Genomic DNA, 23,540 nt, shown 5'->3' with positions numbered 1-23,540 from the left:
GGACAAACACATGATGGGAAGAGCAAAAAGAAATTAACTGTACGAGAAACAGCTGCCAAACAGTCAATCGTATCGCAGTATATTCTTAGTACGATGCTTGAAGCTTTCTTATAAGTCTGGTAACCAGTCGTTAAAATTATTCTCCCGCGGTAAGTGCTTCCCTTTTTTGGTATTGTTAAAAGTGATCACAATTTATAACATTGAGGGAAGCAAGGAAGATTTCTGAAGTTTGCAAGAAATGTAAGTAAGAATAGAATAGCGTGCTTTTCAAAATACTTATCAAAACATGCGAGTGCAATACATTCTTCAAACCGGTTTCCTAATGAAAGATTCGTGGTGAGGATATTAAAAAGTTATATCTCTAAACATTAACTCACTTTATAAAGAAACGATCAGATCAAAGTCCAACGCAGACTATACAGGTATCTCGTAATCTTAATAGTAATTGCTAATCGCATTGATTTAACGAATATAAAGTTCGGCGATAATCTGATAAAGAAGCTTGAACAAGAAAAATTATTAAGGTACTAATCAACTAGAGATCTTGTATGTTTCATACAACATTGTTGACGCTGTTATTAATTAAATTATACATTGATTTATCAGATTTTGAAAACCGAAAAAAAACGTGCTTATTGACTTTGATGCGATCACAGTTTGTACAATAGTACCTATTAATTCCGTGGATAAAAAAAATTGTGCTTGGAAATTCGACAAGATTTTACAATCACACATATGTAATGTTTACCGAATAAATTGAGCGCTGAAACAATACTGTCTCATGAGATAAGAAAACTAAAAGGAAAATAGATTCTTAAACGTCGTCGCGGAGTCGATCACGCCAAATAAAGTATAACACTCGACGAAAGCGAGAGTTTACCGTAGGACGCGGTCAAACATGCTGTCGTAATAAGCGGCCAAAGTAAATAGGGAGAAGTGGCCACAGGTAGGCCAAACAATAATACATCAATCAAAAAATGGGAGGAAAAAAGTCGTCCCGACAATCCTTGAAGTCGAAGCAGCAAGCGAGAGAAAGCGAGTTGAATTTCTGGAGACCACGGCGTCCGCGCGCGGTCCACACGAACCGATATCGCTTCAGTCGTTATCGCGCGAGAGCAGGCGAGAGCGAGAGAGAGAGAGAGAAAGAGCATGCGCGGTTTATCTGTCACGGCCGAATAAGAAAAACTGACGCGTTCAAGTGCTCTTCAATACACACAGCGAGGCTTAGATTAATCGCACGCACATACGCGTATGTATGGTATTATTTGTCGACGCTCGGACTTTGGAATCGAGAGAGAAGTCGGGGGGCAATGGATGAGTAAGAAGGCGCGAGTGGGGGTAGGACGAAGGAAGAGTCGAGGTGTCAGGCCCTGGGCCACAGAAGCGCCGGCAACTCCCGAACAAGCAGGATCTCTCGCTCGTTGCTCTGATTTCATTGTTTTTGTTGTTCTTTGATCCAGTGACGGGACCATGGCGGACTTCCAGCTGCAAACTGGGCCCATCGACGCCGAGACCAAGGCGCTCGCTGTCAAAGAGCTCCGCGAAACCGACGAGAATGTCAAGGAGGGCATCGAAAAGCTCAGAAAATTGTTGGAAGGTAGGTTTTTTTATTTATCCCCAAGGGAAGCGCGTTGATCGGTTTAGCAATAGGCTTGTTAGCTTCTTTTTCAAATCTTACAAATCCATCGTTTCGAATTAAAGTGGCAATTCATTCAACTACTTTTCCGCCAATGTGTATATATCGATGAGTTCAGTGTACTACGACGATTGCGTCCTTTTTAGTTGACAGCTCGTATATATACAGAAGGTCAAGTGCAGAAGCGTCTATCTCATTTGAATTTCGGCAACGCCTGGTCGCTTAACGTTTAGAACGCGCGCGTATCACCTTGAACGCAGACTCGAATATGTAGGTGAAGGTGTTATGGGGCAGAGGGCTCGTTGCGTGCATTACAGAGGGGGTTGATCTGAAAAGTGGAATATCGCTCTTCGTACGTGTCCAATTACACGTAGCACCAAGTTTAACGTCGTCGTTATGTTACTGAAAACATTAAGTATAAGACATTTACAATAGGGGTCTTCGAATACTCAATGTGATTATTCATGTTATTGTTATTTCGATTTGAAAATTAATTTGAGAATAACCCTTCAGTCTAGAAACACTATAAAACGCATTAAATGTTAAATTATAGAAGACGGATTGTCGAGTTACATGTACAGATAAATCTGTTTGTTAGAAAATAATATAATTATTCGATAAGATTAGCAGCTGTGGTCCGTATTATTTTTTTTCGATAGTTCTTGTATATCGATAACCTTCTTTTGACTGAATTTGCTAACGATTATTTTGCTTTTTAGTTAGATTAGCGGTATAATAGTGAGATAATCTTCGGTTGTAATTCGTAAAATATCAAACATCTTATAGCTTCAAAGTTGTTATTTTAAAAATTGGTATTATTTCTCTTATCTTAGAGTCAAGATACATCATCAAATCAGGGATATACTTAAATTTATCTTGAGATATCGGTAATCAAATGCCGGGCATTTGAAAAGGTCAAACTAATGATTTACTTTTTTCGTACTTTAAAACGGTCTATAGAATCTTTGAATGAAATAATCCATCACAAAGATTTTCCATTGGAAGTAAAGTAGATGTTATTTAGTGACACGGAATCATAAAGTTGATAATCATTTCTGCAGAATATGAACTTTGTGATAGGGCTTCCGGCGATAAGGCTCACAAAGTGCACTTATTTAGCAAACTTTTCAAGGAAGACATGCCAAAGATTAGGTTACTTTTGTTAATTTAAATGATTGCACAATTTTATTTTATCCAAGGTAAACGATCACTAGGTTTTCAAAGTGTGTACTAATGAACAATCAGCGAGATAATAAAGCTTCGTTAACCTCAATTTCTTCGACTTACTGTTTTTCTCGCGTGCACTCTTACAGCGAATGTAGATAATTTTGCATCTCCCGTCCTGTTACTGAGAAGATTCATCGAGATTTATCGGTCACTCCGGAAATTTCTCAGTAGCAAGACAAAACTTCTGTTCAAAGTTGATTCGTTGAAAGTAACGATATAACAATAAGTGTGAGTCAATTTTGAATAATATCAGAAGAAAGGAAAAAGCGATCAACTGACTGAGTATATTTATGTGTACATACATTGATAAGCGACGGAACAATGAACAGTGCAGGTGACGAAATTGCAATTATATGAAGTGACGTTCGCGCGTAAGAAAATATTTTCGCTTATAGTTTTTTACGTCCGAATTTCGCATTGCAAAAGATGCAGCGAGACATAAGGTCAAAATAATGAAAAAAATAAAAACGAAGCTATTGTCAATCGCTGTTATCATTCAATAAGCAATTTTCATCTTCATTTTTTGTTGCAAATTAAATCGCCGGTTGTTCTTCGCCATTTTCTTTTTGTACGTTTGTTGTTTTGCTCGCATCACAATGGTAACGTGCAAATCTCTATTCATAAATATTAATTATACGTCGGATGCAGCATGTCATTATCGAGTAACAAGATTGCTAGAAAAAAAAAGTTTTTCTTGCACAAATTGGTCATTGTATCAAAGTTCAACTAAATTTGCGTGACACGCTCAATGATGATTCCTTGGAAGATTAAAATTACCGTATCTATATATAGACGGGAATATATCTTTCGAAATAATAATGAGCCAATCGAAGGAGAACTATATAGTCAAAAACATCACGCACGCGCAACGCCGATTGCATGCAAAAGATCGACGACAATCGAAGGTTTCGTGAAAATTTCCGATGATTTCGATGATTCGAGGACTTATTTGTATTGACGCATGCGTATCACCGATTTGTCAGGGTCGAATTCGCACACTAAAATGATAAAGTGAAAGAACTATGTTGTTTTTAGTTGATTTATACGAAACGATGGGTTGAATAATTGTGCGTTTTATTCGGTGCAAGAATAATATTTACATTATCTAATATTATTTCATGTCTCAATAATTCCAAAATTTACAGCATAAACATGTACGAAATTTATGCCAAACGTTTCTGTAGTATATAGATCGACAATTTACATATTGCTTTCGTCAAGGATAAATCCCCAATGGGGAAAGAGAATTAGTAAAAGGGTTGTAATGGCTGTCAAATTCAAAATAAATTAAATAAAAAATAAATTAGTTTATTTGTAATTTCTGATGTTTCCTCGTAGAAGGGTTATATAAAAGAATATAGAAGCAACTAATTTACGTGTTAATGATAAATGCCACCTAGTAAACGTCGATTTAACGTTGCATTACAGCACATCGTAAAGTTTTTGTTACTCGTAAAACGAATCTTTAGAAAATTATCATCAGGGTCTTTGTTCATAAGATAACTAGAGAAACGTAAGGCAAGCAATAAAAATTGCAATAATCACGCTTACAGAGGACGAAAAATTGCACTTCAGAACGGACGACGATTTCCTGAAAATCTTTTTGAGGCCATGCAAGTTTTATCCAGAATCGGCATACGCACTGATGACACGGATCGCCGAATTTAAGCAAAAAAACTCATCACTGTTGGACAATTTAATGCCTGCAGACGAAAAAGTAGCTTTCCTCGAGAATAACGTGGTTAATGTGCTCAAGAATCGGGATCACAAACGTAGACGTGTCCTCATAGTCAATGCCGGCAAATCCTGGGATCCATCGCGTGTCAATGCGGATCAAATGTTCCGCATCTTTTATCTTATTCACGAGGCTGCTATTCTTGAGCCAGAAACACAGGTGAGCACTTCTTTTTATTCGATGATTTTTCGGTTATTTATAGAATTGATCGGTTACTTAGTAAACAAAGCCAAGACGAGTTTCGAAATGGACACAAATTTTCCTTCAACGTCTATTTTGGGATGATAATTACAAGTAGATGCAATTTGTATTGTTCAATTAAATGCTATAATAATTCCTTTCGAAATCATATTTATACATAATAATTCAATTAAAAACATAAGCATATATTTTTAAAGGTCGATTTCGAACGATTGATAATGAATATTATTACATGCAAACTTGTGTAACAATTAGTTTGAGTCAGTGAGGTCGTAAAACTAATTTTATTGATCTCGTTATATAAATTTATTTTCAAAGTGAAATATTACATCATTGTATTAATTAAATTCGTTTGAATCGAAAATAAATCAATGGAGAAAGTTTAATTCAATCAAGCGCATAATTAATTTGATTTTGTCATTGACATTACCTAGAAAAATTGAAGAGATGTTAGCGAGTCAATACGATCACTGTTACCGTGTCAACTTTTATCAAGGCCAAAAATCTGCATTACTGATGAACGAAAAGATAAAAGATTCTTCTTGTACCAATTTAATTAAAACACTATCGATGAAATTTACAACCGGGGATAATTTTATTAGGTCGCTTCATAATCTTTCAAATATTTCAAATATATCTAATTTTTGTAGAAGCATTTTTAATGAAAGTCATTCAATGAACAGATTTATCTACAATCTTGTGCACGTGATGTTAAAAATAAACTCATTTATTATGAATTTCAGGTACACGGTGTGGTTGTTATTATGGACTTCGATGGTTTGTCAATGAAACAAGTTTTAGGTTTGACTCCGGCCTTTAGTATGAGGCTCCTTAGTTTTATTCAAGAAGCTATGCCACTTCGTCTCAAAGAGGTATTTTTTTGAAAGACATTTATTTACTAATACGTTTGATTCACGTAATAAAAAGAAACATTTACGATTTGTCCATTATTACAGGTTCACTTCGTGAAAGAGCCATTCATCTTCAACATGGTATGGCAAATGTTCAAGCCATTCGTGAAGGAAAAGTTGAAGAAGCGCATGTTCTTCCACGGCTCGAAGATGTCCTCGCTTCATAAGCACATGGCACCAAGTCATCTGCCCAAGAACTACGGTGGAGAACTGCCTGAGATCGATTATTCAGGCGCTGATTGGTATCCTACTATCATTAACTACGAGGACCACATAAGACGTGAGTTTATTTTTTATCGCGAAAATCAATCGAGTGGAGTATAGCATAGTCATTCGATTTCAAATAACGCGCTGTTTATTTGCCAGACGCTTAATAGTTCGTGTATTATCGCGTTGTTAGTCGATTATTCTATGAATCTAACTAATTTCACGTTATAATTAATTTTACAAGTAATTCGAATCAATTGGACCAATAAAATTAGTGTTCGCTTATATTGTTCGACGATAATCAAAATAAAAAAAGATTTTACATCAGTGTCGGTAAGGAAGGAATTCATATTAACGGTCTCTGCAGATTTCTCTTTTGAAGGCGATCGAATTGGAAGCTTTCGTTTTACTTTGTACATAAAATTTAATGTAATATATTTTAGAGTGCACTTTAGTTTAAAAATTCAAATAGTTTTGGGAATGTATAAACCATTTTCCCGTTTGCAGACGTCAAATGAATGACATTAAAAGAAAATTAAGTAAACATTTGACCACTCGGAGAAAGCATTTTACTAAATCCATAGTACTAAACAGTTCTAGCTTATATAATAATTCAGTAACTTGTGGAGATGTAATCTCTATCTCACACATATTTCTGTTGATTCCTTAGGTAAATGTTACGTGACAGAATCATACGTAGAGGGTATTTCAAATCTGTGTATACAAAAGTGTCACGTGATTTATCTCTCGAATTACATTTCGGCAAACAACAAACAAAACTTGAATCTATCATAGCTAACCCACGTAATCACGAAATAGTCTGATTAAATGCCATCGGGGCGTCATCTCCTACATACAGTGACGTGTAGCAATAAACGCGTAAGCCGGGATTTCAAATGTGTAGCTTCTTAAATATTGATGAGCAAGAGCGCGCGCGAGCATTCAACTCTCATGGCTCATTGAAGCTTCGGTAACGCCCAACGAGCAGCTAGCGAGTATGCCTGCATCTTCCGAGCGTTAACCTGCACACCGACCGCCTAATCCATTTACCGAGCATCTTCGCGTGGCTGCTGGCTACAATTGGCCTCTCCCGGAAAATTTACCTCGTTTCAGCGATGACCACGACGAGATCTTTCAATTTCTACCCAGCGAGTGGCGGAAGTCAATCGCGCTTTCTTTCTCGACGACAGACGCTTTCGTGTGGTCCGCGCTTTTTCAGACGCCCGAGAGTTGGAGGCTCTTGGAATGCACGTGACACACAGGCGAACATTCTCATTAATCGCAATAGAGATGGCTGCAGGGCTAATGTTACAGTGTGCTCTCTTATGTAACAAGGAAAATTTCTCAATACATCTCTCTTTCATTCTCTCTCTCTCTCTCTCCCTCTCTCTTTACCCGTCTAGTCGTGACTTGGCAAAAACAAAGAAGTATATGCGAGAAAATCGTTTCGTTCTCGCGAGCTATGGTAAAAAGGTAAAAAAGCGTGCGCGCGAAAGCGACGTCACAGCGCAACAGCAACCGCGCGCATTTGATCGCCGCGTGCTTCGCTGTACGTATATCGAGGGACGCGCTTCCAAGAGCAAAGAAAATGAAAGTATACGCTGATGCCGCTTGTAAAGATTCGCCGCGTTTTTCTCGCTTGCGAATTTCGACGAGCAGCAGCAAAATTGATGAACCGATTCGCGGGTACGAACTTTCTTTCGTGACGTGCAACACACGCTTGGCATTATAAAACACGTGAGTTTCTAGTGTTCCGGTATTGCGTTAAAGTGCGTGGACTGATGGAAGGTCGCGATGGGCTTCATAAACTCTGCGCGGCGGAAGTCGTAAATCGAGCCTCGACGGAAAATTATGTCTGTGGTCATTTCTCTCTCGGCTGCCTCTATTCTAAAACGTTACACGTCGTTTTCGCATCGAACGAGCGTAAAACCGGCGTTAGAAATGTGCATCTACGTGCGTAAACCGACGATGCAAGTGTGATGTAAAATTCATTAGCGGCATGTGCGATGTTTTCGACAGCCAACGAATCTTTAGAGCCAATGCTTGCACGCATTGCAACGGTATAAACAACAGTTCAACTCGATGGAAAACCCGATAATAATAAGCGATTAAGCCATGACGACGACACAATAATTTCGCTAACTCGACGGAATATCGAAAGAAACAAAAATGACAAACAAGCAGACGAAAATCATTTACTTTTGCTTACGGGAAACATCATTAAAAGAAAAAAAAATTTTCTGGATCCGTCACTTGGCTTCGGAATATATCGCGCAACAACCGCGACAGTCCAAGAGTATACATTAGGCAACGCGGCGTTCCGGAGTCACATAGTTTCGTCAGCACCATGTACATTCTCCAAAGTGGACGTAGCTCATAGGCGAACGAATTTATGCTAATTCCTTTATTTTTTCCATGCTCTTTATATTACCGCGGAAGACTAACTTCTCTGTCCTTATCTTCACGACTTTTCTCTTTGTTGTCAGCAAAGACGACGACGACGACGACTCACTATGCACATCTTTCCTTTGTGCTTATCGGATTTAATAATGGAATTAAATTTTAGATAAAAATTTCTACTGACGATTAATATTTTTTATTAACGTTTCACGTTTGTCTTCGAAAGTCGTACATTAGTTCAACAATACTAAAATCTTGACTGAAACTACACTAGTTTTGAGATCATCAATAACTTATATGAAATATAAATTTACAATTATTATTAATGTCACATTATTTGAGAAAATATTTTGAAAATGAGTATTTTCTAATGTAAATGATGTTTTTTATTACAGAAATGAACAGCTATGGGTTCAAGTAGAACGAACAGACTGACTGCAGAGCTTACGCATAATCTGCAATGAAGTGTTAAGAAAATAAAAAAAAAATTGTTTTATGTTGTTTATATAATTAATACAATCTAGTTCTAGTTAAGTGAATGTATAATTTTTCTAAGGCGTTGTGACATGTCCGGTCTTTCTCTCTTTTACTGTAACGATAAGGATTAAATGTAATTGTATAAAATACAAATTGTATAAAATACATAATGGCTTTTTTATTTACTAGCATTTTTAAGTCACTGTAATACTCCCATCTCAAAAGAATTTGGTTACTCATTCGTGCGATCAATCTCTCAAGCCTCGTAATCTATTTATACAACAAGCATCGAAATGACGAAATCTAATTTTATTTTCTAAACTTTCTTTTTGCTATACTAGGCAAAAGTATAATGATCTTATAATTAAGTATTAATTTTATTCAACATCCGTGCTTGCAGAATCGTTTCAACCAAGCGAATGACCTGATAAATGCGTTAAATCATCTTTTCAACAATTTAGACGTACGCAAGAAAATTAAGATTGTGTTCAACAAAGCGGATTTAAAACACATATTGTAGTTAAGGTAGATTGGTTAACGTACTTGGCATTTTAATAGAGAGACAAGATAATAAATAACGTTTGGCAGATAATCAAAGTATTATCTTATCTCGACTGTTCAGTGTGATTTAAAATATAATTTTATTTAGATTATATAAAATTACATTTAGTTTTAAAATTCTTACTCAATGAAAAATATAAGCAATCAATAAGAAACTTTAATTTTATACACATTTACACAGTGATTCGAGAATAATGATCGTAGTGCAAGTTTGCAGCATCGAGTTGTTCTATCTGGCCTGCTCTATTTAATTTTTTCTCGTCTATAATTGTATATAGAATGGTAAATACTGTTGATTTCTCCATGCATAGTGGATGTATCGTATCTAGCTTAAAAGTGAAAAATCGCGTAATCACATCCTGCGTGGGGCAGTAAATTTTCCTCTTCTTGTCTACATTCATGACATATAGCTCAATTTTATTACTTATAAGCAATATCATCAGACAGTAGACCACTTCGCGTAGAAACGTGCCTAAAGAACCAATCGAAAGAACAAATCATATCCTAACGCGAATCTAAATCTAAAGGAAACATATCTGAAGAACAAACCATCGATGGTAGATTGCACAAGTTAATCTTGCTAGTAGGCAATGAAAGGAAATATTAAACGAACCTACCTCACCGGTAGATCCGATAGACGTATGTTCATTGGTTATTCAACTAAATTCCATTAATAAAGCATGCCATTCAACGTTCACAGCTGAAAACGTATCCTGGAATTTCTTTTTCGCCAAAGCCAAAGCAGCAAAAAGCAAGCACCGAATTGGGTACTGTTTTTCCACGTGGGGTCGCCTATACGAATACAGAGTGGTTTTGTCGATGACGCTGATGAGGTCAAAAAGGTGGGGAAAAACGAGCTGCGAACACGAGAGTCGAGGCGAGCTAAGTACGGGACCGTTGCTCTCTCGTCAGTCTTGTAAGCGAGTTCCGTGGAGTGGCGCACCGGTTTGCCGCTCCTTTCGCTGATTTCTTTCCATAGTGTGTGTGAGTGTGCTGTGCTGTGTGCTGTGTATATGTGCGTACAGCTTACGGTAAAATAATACGTAATACAAAAGTCTTCTTCTATTCTTTACTAGTTTTTTTCACTTTTTTTTTCCTATTTATTATAAATTATTTTATTTTTTTGCATTTCAAACGTTGTGTCGCTGATCCTTCGTACATCTTGTAAACAGCAAAATATCAATGCAATTCTTTCAGTTTGTTTAGTGTTCTTGGAGTGAAATGTAATGTTTGTAAATTTGTGTTCTCGTTTTGGATCCTGTGTGATTTTTATCTCATGTTTATGGTATAATTCTTTTTGCTATGGTCGCATAAAGTGTTCAAATAATTTTTCACGAAATTTTAACGTTATTTCCCTCGTTCCAAGTACTCGATTTATCAAGAAATCTCTATCAAGTGAAAAACTATCAATTAAATCGCCGCCAAATGTAAAACGCCGACTAGAGAGCACTGAAAGCAATTTCAATGACCAACAATTATGTCCGTCACTGGGATAGAGTAGAAGAGTACAATTGCTACGCTGGAATGAGTTTTGAATTGATGTATTGGTCGCGGATGAAATAACCAATAATTTCTTTAGTTAGATAGACATTAACGTAGCTTAAAGATTTTTTTCGTTGATTCAAGTAGAAGTCGACTCGTAAACTCCTTTTTCAATGCTTCTTCAGCCTCGGAGTTTCAGTTATTTTATAATATATATCCCATTCGTAGTTTACTGTCGTTAAAACGTTTTTTAAATTATGCTTACGGCTGTGATGTAACTATTCACGACTATGTTAATATTTTTTGTATTTATGTTATGAGAAATATTTTCTAAGATAAAAGAAATTGTTTTTCAACATAATATGTATTTTTGAGTTTTTTCTATAATTTGCTATTTTTCTAACATCAATTGATTATAATATTTAAAATATGCTAATTAAAACTTAAAATATATTTTGTGATTGAATCGAGATAAATAATGAGATTTATCGTATTTTTATAAATAAAAAAATAATGATTTCATTTTCATAGCAATACTTTTTGGAAAAAATAACTCGAAAAGATTTAAGGTGAATAAGTTTTTTTGCAGTCTTTGCAGTGGTCCTTGCGTTCATGGTTCGGAAATGTTTTTATGCTTTACACTCAGTGAAAGTTCTTGATGCAACAAGTGAATAGCTTCAAGTGCAGGCTGAAGGCTAACCAATTTTTTTGTTTGTATTAAAGATATCCTTCGAAAATCTTCGCGAATATTATTGAAAAAGTTCAAGTGGAAAATAACTGCAGTTTTCAAGCTTTCAGATTATATGTATTGTTTTAACAAAAATAATTTGTATTTTGATCGTTCCGTAACCTAAATACCGAGAAAACATGTAGAAAGAAAACGAAAAGAAATGAAACAACGTTTGCGAAATTCGAGTATCTAGTTGGTATATGTGGCAAGTTGAAGGTGAAGAGTTCACTTTCTGGTTTTACTACAATTTCACAAACAGCCAGTCGGTGAACTGTAATTTTCACAACATACTTGTCTACATAAAGATTGAGAAAGATAAAATTACATCGTAACTCCAAAACCACAAAAACTTTTGTTTCTTACTATAAGTAGAAAGAGTTTCACGAAAAAATGATATTTTTGGATAAAAAATATTTTGTAAACTTTCGTGAAAGCGGGAAACTTGAAATTTCATTTGTATCAACTTATATTCATGACGTATTATTCGTTTTAAAAAATATCACGTTCATTCCAGAATTGGCTTACTTATCTTCCTTTAAAATTTCAGTTTTGAAAAAGCAATCCAATAAACAAAGCAAAAATGTCAGTGAACCAGGATGCACTAATAACAGCCACCGAGCAGTTATCATTAAAGGATAAGCTGAAACACGCACCTAAGTTTTATATTGGTAAAATCGAATTCAAATTCGATCCTGACGAACTTAGTTCTGAAATGCAAGCGAGGGCTGCCAAAGAATTACGCGAAACACCTGAAAATATCGAAGAAGCGCTTAAAATTTTGCGCGAACATATCAAAGGTAATCCTCAGAATAATTATAGTCATTTTATTCCTTTTTTTCAGAATATCAAACAGCGTTGTTAGCGAGTAGTTATGCTTGCAATCAGTGCACGTTAATTCTGTGACATTGGCATTTATGATTACATTATCGAGCTAATGAATATCGTGAAGATTCTGATTGCGCATCCGTCTTTGGATTTTAATACTTGAATTTTCAATTTCAAAAATGTTGTGTAGCATAGTATGACTTTTTTTATTAAATAATTATATTTAGATTTTTAATTATTCATTAGATTGATTAGACAATTATATTAGATTTAAGCGTTTTCTTTTAATAATAAAATAAAATATATGTTCATTGAAATAATGTAAAGTTATTTTATATAAGGTACCTACATATATTAAAATAAATTAATAAAAATCAAGTGTCACTAGTAGTTCTATGTTTACTTATAAAATACTTTTGAACGTCTGTTTTTTTAGAATTTCTTTTCTATTTTCCTAAAATAATTTTTAATATTATTAAATAATTCTTATACCGGGAAGAAAAAATTTGAATCGGCAACTTTTCAAGGTATAATACATTGTTACATAATTTTTTTGATCTTTATGTGATATGACAATGATTTGCCACTTACCTAACTGAAGGATAGATACAATTTTAATGGTCCATTAACTCATAGAATCTTCTACATTTAAATACTGCTCATTGTCTTGTTTGAAATCTCCCAGACAAACGTCGCTTTACCTAGCGACCTACAATTGAAAGACCGGTTCAAACGAAAGTAAAACTTGGTTTTTATTTGCGTGCCATGTAAAAAGTAAATATATACTTTTTGTAAAAGATTGCTGACGACAGTATTTTCTTCATCGTAGTTCAACGGAAACAAAGATTCATATCGAAAATTATTTATAATCAACGGTGTTTATTATTCCAATTAACGGATGTTTATTAAATATCAGAATTAATAATAAAATAGAAGCTCGATCTAAAAAATTATCATTCAGTTTATTGACAATTAAAATCAATCTCATAATCGTTAATAGATTTACTTAAAAATCATCATACTTTACCAGATGATTGCCTCATTGTAAAGAAAGTTTTTTTATTACAAGCTCTGACACACATAGTGCTTACATGGTCTTCGCATAAAAGTCCATGTTTTGAAAAGAATCTTTCACGTATGAATAGTCAGTGAAATTGCAGCAGAGGAATTTTTTCATTAACTTTTCTGGATTTCTAAAAATTAGCTGCTAGAAAGTCTTATTGCATAACATAGTCGAACAATAGAATCGAATTTTCCCGCATTTTAACTAATTAATTGTCTTATTTTGCCGAGGAAAAAAAATCGAAGAGTAGATTAACTTGAAATTCAATTTAGAAAGTCAAATACTTCCTTAGCTCTTTGGCCCCGGTATTGAATTCGTCATAGTAGCACAGAGTATTTTGAGATGCAACATTGAAAGTTGACCGAATGTCCGCAGTAACGGAAGAGGACAGTAATAATGTAATGCACGGCAGCTCTGTAGCTCAACAAGGAAAAAAGAGGTGGAAAATGAGAGGGGAAATGTTCGATTGTGTTCTAAATGTTTACTGCAGATTTGTAGTCGATAAAAAAACGGATGCTCGCCAATTATTTTTATAATCGAGTCGAATTGGAAATGGCCTGTATTGTAGTTTGTATAAGCTATAAGCCATTCTTTCACATTATTTTATTCTGCTGACATTGAAAGAAACGATTTGCATGCTAACTAATTACTTCAAGCAGTATTTTGCATGCAAATAACTCTCACGTGGTTAATTCTAAGGTTGAAAAGCTATTGAAAGAGTTTTGAAAGCAGGTTTAGGAAAACGATTCTAAAAAGCAAGTCACTCATAAGAAACAGAAACGCTCAATGTGATGCAATTTTAGAATACGTGTTTTAGCGCCACGTGAAGCTAGAACAAAAAAACTCCCGTGATACAATTTTCATTCGCTCATTTATCTGAATATTTTTTAAATAAAATCTTTCAAAAGCAACAAAAAATACGGACAGTAATTTTCTGCTTCCAATCCTGTTTTTTTATAAATCACTTCTCTATTCTTTCATTTCTATTCAAAGAGCAAGTAATTAACTTTTAAAAGCTTCGCAATATTCCAAAATGTATCAAATCTCTTTTGAGTTTTTTAGTCATAGCTCGGAAATTGTATAATTTCTTTTTAAAACAAAGAAACATTACAGAATTCTCTTAGCATAACTCTTCAATAAAGAACAAGCAAGAAATTAATGTAAAAGTAAAAGATTTTAATCACAAATTGTTACACTGCAGGCGAACCAGACTTAAAAGTACCTACTGACCAAGAACATCTGCAAAAGTTCCTTCGGCCATGCAAATGGTACCCAGACAGTGCCTTCGAGCTGGTAAGTATCATAGTCAAACGACAAAGTTTTCATACGTGAAAACATATCGGTTTTTTTTAAATCTGATTACTGTACGCTAAAGTTATAATCGCAACGATCATGGTACGTTGGATAATTATTATCATCATTATCACTATCTGAAAATTGATAAGAGAATTCCGGAAAAGAATTCGTTTCTAGAGTTTTTTGTCGTTGATAAGAAATCGTAAAAATTGCAATAACAAACGTGACATATAGAGCAGTCAACATTTTTTATTCAATTATTCAAAAGTAACATCATTGACTACGTGTCCTTTTTTGTAGATGAAACGCTTTTACAAATATCGTGCAAATCATCCACGCTATTGCGCCAACTTGCAACCTAGCAATGAACATGCAGTTCTAATGTCTGGAACTCTTACGCCTTTCCCTAAACGTTGTGATGATGGTGTCCGCGTTATCCTCATTGAAGGTGGACGGAAATGGAAACCCAAGGAACTTTCACTGGATCAAATGTTCCGTGGTGTCATTCTGTTCCTTGAAGCAGCTATGGCTGAACCTATATCGCAGGTAAAATACTTTGTTACAAACATTTTCTTCCTAGACCAATGTTATTTTATTAAATTCTAAGTAATTAGGTTAGTTATTCTTACGTAATTTCTAGACTCGTAACTATCTACTTATTTATTAAATTACGATTTATGCATGAGACTCGTTATAAAAAATGTAAATTATCTTAAAGGTGGCTGGAGTACGAGTTCTCATTGACATGGATGGTTTGACATTGACACACGTAACTTACTTTACTCCAAGCTTCGCTGCAGCAGTGGTTGACTTTGTACAGAGGTGTTTGCCTTGCCGCCTTAAAGGCGTCCATATTATCAATCAACCTTTCATCTTCAATATGGTTTTCGCCTTCTTCAAACCTTTCTTACAGGTAGGTTTACTTTTTAAAACAAAATAAATATGTAAGCTTATTTCATTAGAATTTGATTATGAATACTTTATTATTTAAACAGGAAAAACTCAGGAAAAGGATACATTTCCACGGTACTGATAGGAATTCATTGAAGAAATTCATTGATGCCGCGTGCTTGCCCGAGAGGTATGGCGGAGAATTGGAATTCCCTAATGAACCCTTGGGCGAGCCTTTCATCAAGTTCTTGTCAACGTTTGAAGATGATTTTAATGGTAGATCTCTATATATTTCCATTTATCTGATACAAAATACACGCATATCTTATCGTTATTGATTTCTTTATTTCAGTGTCAACAAAACATGGCTACATCAACAAGTCGTAAAGAAGATCTTTTGATTTACGTATTTCCATCGGTTCATTGAAGTGTTAAAGTGTATTTACTTCTACATAATGTTTTCATCTAAATTGTAATTGAAATTGTTGATCAAAATGTTATTATCGGTGCTCGTGATTGTATCTTATAACAGCGAGAATTATTGCCTGTGTAACATATGACTTATTACATTTTATACTGTAAACTTCGTAAGTTTCATTTAGGAATAATTGAATAACATACTTGCCAACTTAATAATTTCCTACTTTACACACGCATAACCCCTTCACGTTATGAGATATAATCTCGAAATAGTATAAGGAATTTGTTCAACAATAATTGCTAACAGCTCAGCTTACGTGTTTATAGTCACTCTCGAGCTGTAGAAACTTACTCCAGTTGCGATATTACTATATTAGTAATTTTACGGCAATTTTTACATAAATGCTATTAAATGATATCTATACAATCAGAATGAATGAAAGAATTTGATTGCTTGAACGAAACATAGATGTTTGGTATTTACGATTAGTCATTACTTTTTCATTAAATATACGCTGCATTCAACGTTTACCATTTGATTTAACTGTTATATTTTATAATATATGTACTTTTTTGACGGAAAGACACTTTATGTTATGAAAAGAGCATTTATCTGGATTCAGTTTTTAAACAAATTTATACATGTATTTGTCCTAGAATACATTTTTTTGTATTTTTGAATAACAAAAAATAAAAATTCTTTTACCGACATCTATTTATACATCTTTTTTATTGCGATAATTTCGTATTTTGAAATAATATTAAGGTAATACTGGAAGAGAACTGGCTCAGGAAGTAATTTATTTGCTTCATGAAAAATCACATATTGAGTATCTTTAGTTTTTAATTAGCTTCCTACTGCACTTTTTCTAGAAGTAACTTCTAATAATTAATTATTTTTTACCACCAGTCAAGAGTTAATAAAAAGTTTTTTTTTAATATTTAATTCTATTGTCTGTTATAGAATGAAATCTGCATTGCTCTCATTTACTACAGATATCTTTATTTCTAACCAATGAATGAATGTTATATTATTCGTAGACTATTAGAGCACTAATATAATAACCTAATAACCCAATATTTCCTGATTTCTAGATATTAAATTTTATCGTATTTCTAGCTAAACATTAATTTAATCAGTGATTAAATAATGAAAATATTATGGAAGAAGAGAGACAACGATGTTTTAATTGGTTAAATTAAAAAGTTAATGACTATTTAGAATCGAAAGTATATTTTGAAAATTACTTTATAAATATGGTAGAAAGTTTTTAAATTAAATTAAATGTTTTTATATATTATCATTCCATTCAATTATTATTAAATTGTTTGTGTATCTATAAAAACATACACACATACACACACATAATCTTGATGACTTGAAAAAATTTCAATTGAAATGTGTGAAGCAAAACTTATATGTTGATAACAATATTGAAAAAATTGTATTTCGACATATATTTCCAATATAAAATTTTATGTAAGAAAATTTTCATAAAAATATAATTTTTAGTTCAAGCATTATTCACAAGATCTACAAAGAATATTGAACAAAGCAATAATAATGGTGATTATTATAATGAAGAAATATCGAGAAAGTTTTATTTAATATTCGTAATAATTCATTTTATAAAAATGAACAGGGTAAATGGAATAATCTGATTTTTTTTCCGATTCGATCGAAATCATCCATTGCAAATACTATTTCATTCTATGATGATTATCATGGATGGAATTAAGATAAATACTATTTTTAGGTTATTTTTGACTGTTTCATATAACCCGTAACATCAAAATCACCAATTTTGTTCAGAGTTCGTATACTGTATATAAATAAACGTGTGCACCGCTTTAAACTAAAATGTTGATAAGGGGCTGATTTATCAACATAAAAAAAGTTGAAAAAATATGGAATTTTTTTTTTAATTTGATTTCTCAGAGACTAATAAAGATATTTTTTAAAAGACGCGGAAAAATTTACTTTCAAAATATAAATAATAAGTACGTTTCTTTGAGGGGATCAGAGGCTTCGAGCATTGCGCATGCGCGTATGTTAGGAGAACGAGAGTGGTGTTGAACTAACGTCCACGGTATTACTGAGTCTCTTGCTCTCCTCGATCCACGAGCCATCGTGAGCGGATTATAATACCGAAGTATTATGGCAACTCCTGTGCGTCTGTGTTTTGTGCGATATCCTGAGCCATTTTTCCGAGTCTGCTCTTCAGTAGTCAGAACGAGGTCTCGATACTGATGAACTCGTGGGATGCCACTTTGCCGAGCCAACGCTGTAGTGGCTCCTAGTACATCCTGAAGTGCTCTACTATCAGTAGCTACATCACTGAGTAGCTTTTCCTCGTTCCTCTAGTGGGAAACCTAATTCTGTTGCCAAGACGTCGGCATACCGGTGCGTACTTTGTGAAAGCGTCTTCTCGACTATTGCGGATGCAATAAGGTATGGTGAGAAAGTTCTCATTCTAGCGGTGTGCGCTTCGAACATTCAACATTTGCACGCGTGTTACAAGCATGTATGTAATTATCTTAATTATCATTTATTTGTGTTACGTTTAATTTAAGTTTGTTACATGTAATTTAAATGTTTAATTCTGAGACAAAGGGTTTTTTCCCAACGCATGACTCGTGTTCTTTATGTTACTTTTTGTCTTTATTTCTGAGAGTCGAGCCATTAAATAATAAATAAATATTATTTTTTTATTAGTAAATCAAATTGTATTATCTTACAGATCCTAAACGATATCATCCATCCTTATACTTCTGTATTCATTCTACACACATATTAATTTATCTCTCAAAGGACTGTGAATAGTTTGAATCTTTATTATTTTCTGAGAAATCAAATTAAAACAAACAATCCTATTTTTTTTCAACAATTGATAAATCAGCCCCTTATTAACATTTTGGTTTGAAACTGCACATATATTGACCTCTATACAGCATACCAACTGTTCAGGCCTCGGACTACATTTCCAAATTTTCCCCTCAATATCGGATTTTTGTATGGGTGGCTTTTTTTTCGCTCAAATCAATGAATCTATGGTAAACAGTTGTGACGTCGAGGCTTTACAAATATTAAAAGTAAATGTTTGGCCTCGTCTTCTATCTCGCCGATCTACAACGACAGGTCGAGTCTTGCTTCTTGTTAACTTACAATACGATTGTTGATTATACTTGTTTTATATTTTGGACTACAAGTAGCAACTGGAATCAAATCTTCTCTGATGTTACAAATTCACCTAGAACTGATCTCAGAACTCACCAGAGGGCTACTCTTTATGGATCATCTTGTCTCTTCTCCCAAAATATGACACAGTGGAAGAGAGCGCTCTGAGCAAAAGTATAAAAATCAATGCTCCGGATCATTTAGACCATTAATTCGAGTAGCTCAACCAGCTTCAGATCTATCTGAAGCCTTCTATCCTTCTACCAGGGATAGAGGTTCACCTTACTAACTACCAGTGCTTGCTATCAAACTAAGAGAGTTTTCAGAGTTATTTCCAGTGTCTTTCAGAGTTATTTTCAGAGTCTTTCCAGAGAATTTTCCAATGGCTTTTCCAGAGGCTTTTTCAGTGGCCTTTCCAGTAGGCCATTATTCCTTATACTTTTGCCTTTTAGATTCCAATCGATCGTAGTAATCCAAAGACGAGAAGTACCCAGGGTCCAGCTATAGTAGAACCCGGTTTCTCTTCAGGATCATATCTAGAGCCTATCAATAGTAGTCTTTAGATACCAAGGAAAAGGATTTTTTTTAGAGATTCGTGAGCTAATTGTAAGAGGTAGAAAAAGACAGAGAGAGAAACTAAATAGATTTCTTTAGTTTACTACTTTCTTTTATTTTCCTTTGGGTACGATCTAACACTCTGGTTGGTACTCACGTCTCGTTTTTCAGCTCGTCATTTGTTTCTTGGCGGCTTCTTTGTTCTCTTGAGTAATTCTTGGTAGCTACTCTAGCTCCGTTGTCTAATATCATATGGCCCTTTTTATATCCTGGGGTGGTTGGGAGGCGAGTCCCTCTCTCGTCCCCTCATTTTTGAGAAAAGTGGAGCGGGAAATCGCCTGCTAATTGGTTTGCCAAGCTCTTTAGATTTTCCCTCGTTTGGTTTCCGGGCCCTAACTCAGTTCCTAAAATTTATGAAGAAAATTTTTAATTTTTTTTCTTTGCTCGACTTACTTATTTTTTAATCTTAACATTTTAACCCACAATCTTAACCAGGAAGTAAGATGAATTGATATTTGGTACTTCTTTCGCTACCGCCTTATTTGGTTCACATTTCTCTCTTTGGTGTATCTCATACTTATTCCCAGCTTTTAGGCAACTTTGTTTGTTTAAGCGGTACTCTACGTCAGGATCAACCCTATTTTTAGTCCTTGATTTGAGATGAGGAAAGCAATTAGGCTGTTCCAAACAATGCCGATCAGGTGATATGACGATTTCATTGTGCTGTTTCAGTGAATACTTCGATAGCCTTTTTGATTAATACGGTTATCAATCCAATACTGAAATTTCCGAAGGTCATGAATTCTTAGTCTACATTTTGTTCCAGGCATTCTCCATCAGTCATTCCAAGGTATTTTAGATTAGTTGGCGACTAATGGTATCATCGCTGTCCTTTCCGACACGACCTCGTATTTCCCTTGCGACATCGTTGATTACCGCCGGTTGTTCAACAAGAAACATAATTCTGTTCAGTAATTCCTCGAAATCTTCTGTTGTGTAAATTCCACTAGTGGTAAGGGTCGCAATATCCTGATACTTTCAAGTCATCTGTGAGAATGGTTACAGAGTTGTTGGGGCCTTTACTTCCACGACCTGGGGTAAGAATTTGAACCAATCATTATTAACGTAGAAATAGGTCGGTAATAATGCGTTGCAATCGGCACCGTAATCTGAAGGTAACATTCAACTTTACCAGCAATTTTGACATCCACGGGAAGGCATTTAACAATATGTACCATCTCACCAGCAAGTACAGCCATATAACCCGGTTCCTTCATAAGATTGTGAACGAACTGGTCAAAAGACAAACTAGCAATAGTAAGAGAATTCATCAAAACTTTTTGTTCCTGTCTACAACGGTGCATGAATATATCACAGTATAAGTTATTAATTTGCGTTTTAATATAACGCTCTACAAAAACAAACTTAGAATTAGTGTATGCAAATATATCAAAATTGGTAAGTGTTACTCCCTGATTACTGGTAATTCGTCTCGAAAATAAAATATTTAGGATGTTTGGTCTCTTGTAGCTCATATCCACAAATATATCGTTTACCTTTGACTACTAAAGCAAAAGTAATATTCTCGGTAGTAAGGGGATAAACAATTTTTCCATTTTCGTCCGTAATCTTATTGGCCATGCCCTCATACAGTTTGCCATAACGGTAAAAATTGCACAAGTCTTGGGGTAATCGTTTCCAAAAAGAGTTACCTCTCTCGGAATCTACGCAGTATTCATCAGTTAACTTACATTTGACTCTCGATCGTAAATACACTTAATAAGTAATTGTTTATACAAAGATGAAGGGAGCAGTTTGCAAGCTCACAAGCTTCGTTACAAATCTTTACTATAAGCTATTGTTATCTTAAACGTGAAATTTGACTATTTATTGATCATATTGTTTTAATTAAATTGAATTTAAACGGAAACTATATTTCTTAAGATATTAATCCATTAAATCGCAGAAATCCCCATTAAAATAAAAAATTTCGTTTTTTCTTCGTTGTTTTCTGGCTAAACCAAGTTCCGGAGCGAGAATTCGATGAGAGGTTTTAAGGAGCCCTGATTATTTGCTACATAATGTGTAATTTAAATATTTGAATTCGGACAATTTTTGATTTTTATTTCTTTCTAATGATAAATTTTTGAGTATCTTCAAAGAAGAAAAATTCGTTAGGAAAAGTAGAGGAAGGATGTAGTCACAATTTTATGCCCCTCTCCTCTTATCGATATGTGTACGCTTATCAGACACGTGCTCGGAGGCTGCGTGCTCTTTGCATGCGAGCGAAAGAGAGCGACGGGCGAAGGAATATAAAAAGCGGGTGCCTAAACCAGTACTAAGTTCGGTATAGATTTTATTGCCACTTGCAAACCATAAAGGAAAATTTTTGCTGTAACACTCAACTTAGTCACACGAGCAAAGGTTCTCATTCCGTTCTTGGTTTTAATTCTATGAAATAAAAAAAAAAGTTTTACAATTAGAGTATTCGGCCCGCCGTCGCACAGGAATCGTTCCAGAACGAATTAAAATCAAAAAGTTGAGTAGCGTAGTTCGGTGCCATTTTCAAGTAATTTTTTTTTCAATCAATTTTATAATGATATATTATTCCAATGGCCGAAACTTATGAAAAATATATTGTTTTAAAAATTTTTATAACATTTATTCTCGTAAGTTGTCTTAGATAATTCTTTTAACTTCATAATATTGCCAATTTATTTGGAACCTACAAATAATATTCTCCAATCTAATTACGTGTAGCATTTATCAGGATGATTTGATATGGTGACTCATTACAATTATATAAATGTAAAATTGACACGTACATTAAGAACGCGCAATATTTGAATTGTAATAATTTTTCGTAATCTAAATTTTTCTATTGTTCGTCTATCAATTTACAATTTTCTTAGTATAAACTTGCCAACCTCAATCTCCAACTTTATAGTTACAGTCGAGTAACATTATATTTGTTGAAATCTTAAATCAATACTAATGCTATTTATTGCTACTATTCCTATTGCGCGCACGGGCAGACACACACGCACACTCACGCTCGTGCGTGTAGTTCTTAAATAATTGGTTTAGCATTTTTTAATAGTGTTCCCATGCAAATGTAATTTGCAATACTGAATTCTCGTAGTTCATTACTCGTACCATGCATTTTTTTCAAATCGAAATACATAGGTATTATAATTTCTACATCTGCATGCCATTTTAAAAAAGAATTTTTTACTACATTGCCATATCCATAGTGAAAATGATCTTATCGGTGAGATATTTTTATTATTAACCTTTTTAACAATGACGAGAGGAAATATAGAATTTTTCAACTCGAAATCTTAAGAATTTTTCATTTAAATATATAGTTCTAGAATTTTACCGTAAGCAAATTCTTATCAAATCCAGTCAAAACCAAAATCTTTACTGCACAATCCAAATTAAGTTCCGGATAAATATTCTTTAATGATCGCTAGCTTATTTTTTTAGTGTTATTATTGATAAAATATTATTGACTGAGCATTCCAGAATGTAAAAAAGGAAAAAGTGATTAAGTATTTTGACACTTGAACTGATATAAAATGTCAAGACGAATCATTTTTAGTCTGTAATAAAAATTGACAGTAATTCAAAATATCATCTATAGTCGGAGTGTTCGATAGAAAGTACTGTGAAAGTAAGGAAAAGTACGCCTAGCCAAATTGGAGTCGCCTTGCACGTTGCCGCATTTAAGTGTATCAGTTCG

The 23,540-nt window shown here is 34.2% G+C and overlaps 2 protein-coding genes across 5 annotated transcripts; both read left to right on the top strand.

Moving 5' to 3' along the window:
- Window positions 1–1,368: 1,368 nt before the first annotated feature.
- Window positions 1,369–8,952, top strand: LOC131666688 (clavesin-1). Its single transcript, XM_058939535.1, has 5 exons — window positions 1,369–1,597; window positions 4,417–4,757; window positions 5,543–5,671; window positions 5,756–5,990; window positions 8,713–8,952. Exons 1-5 carry the CDS (start codon window positions 1,471–1,473, stop codon window positions 8,736–8,738), a joined length of 858 nt encoding a protein of 285 aa, XP_058795518.1. The 5' UTR covers window positions 1,369–1,470; the 3' UTR covers window positions 8,739–8,952.
- Window positions 8,953–10,152: 1,200 nt separating this feature from the next.
- Window positions 10,153–16,767, top strand: LOC131666682 (alpha-tocopherol transfer protein-like). 4 transcript variants are annotated; one of them, XM_058939526.1, is made up of 7 exons: window positions 10,153–10,339; window positions 12,115–12,364; window positions 14,657–14,748; window positions 15,052–15,297; window positions 15,470–15,664; window positions 15,747–15,918; window positions 15,995–16,767. In XM_058939526.1, the coding sequence occupies exons 2-7, from the start codon at window positions 12,148–12,150 to the stop codon at window positions 16,027–16,029; spliced, it is 957 nt and encodes a 318-aa protein (XP_058795509.1). In that variant the 5' UTR covers window positions 10,153–10,339; window positions 12,115–12,147; the 3' UTR covers window positions 16,030–16,767. The 4 variants fall into 4 exon arrangements, with proteins under 4 accessions (XP_058795509.1, XP_058795506.1, XP_058795507.1 ...); XM_058939523.1 differs by having other exon boundaries at window positions 10,153–10,370; XM_058939524.1 differs by having other exon boundaries at window positions 10,153–10,386.
- Window positions 16,768–23,540: the final 6,773 nt, after the last annotated feature.

Source organism: Phymastichus coffea, unplaced genomic scaffold, assembly GCF_024137745.1.
Source record: "Phymastichus coffea isolate CEN01 unplaced genomic scaffold, Cenicafe_Pcof_1.1 PCOF00060, whole genome shotgun sequence".
Classification (NCBI taxonomy): Eukaryota; Metazoa; Arthropoda; class Insecta; order Hymenoptera; family Eulophidae; genus Phymastichus; species Phymastichus coffea.
Note: the sequence above shows the minus strand (reverse complement) of the source record. Positions and strands in the feature narration are given on the sequence as shown.

Bases quoted from the DNA above. Each gene is read 5' to 3' on its own strand.
- LOC131666688 (XM_058939535.1), top strand. From the start codon at position 1,471: ATGGCGGACTTCCAGCTGCAAACTGGGCCCATCGACGCCGAGACCAAG. The intron at 1,598-4,416 runs GTAGGTTTTTTT...TCACGCTTACAG, and splicing joins GCTCAGAAAATTGTTGGAAG to AGGACGAAAAATTGCACTTC. The intron at 5,672-5,755 runs GTATTTTTTTGA...CCATTATTACAG, and splicing joins TGCCACTTCGTCTCAAAGAG to GTTCACTTCGTGAAAGAGCC.
- LOC131666682 (XM_058939526.1), top strand. From the start codon at position 12,148: ATGTCAGTGAACCAGGATGCACTAATAACAGCCACCGAGCAGTTATCA. The intron at 14,749-15,051 runs GTAAGTATCATA...CCTTTTTTGTAG, and splicing joins CAGACAGTGCCTTCGAGCTG to ATGAAACGCTTTTACAAATA. The intron at 15,665-15,746 runs GTAGGTTTACTT...TTATTTAAACAG, and splicing joins TCTTCAAACCTTTCTTACAG to GAAAAACTCAGGAAAAGGAT.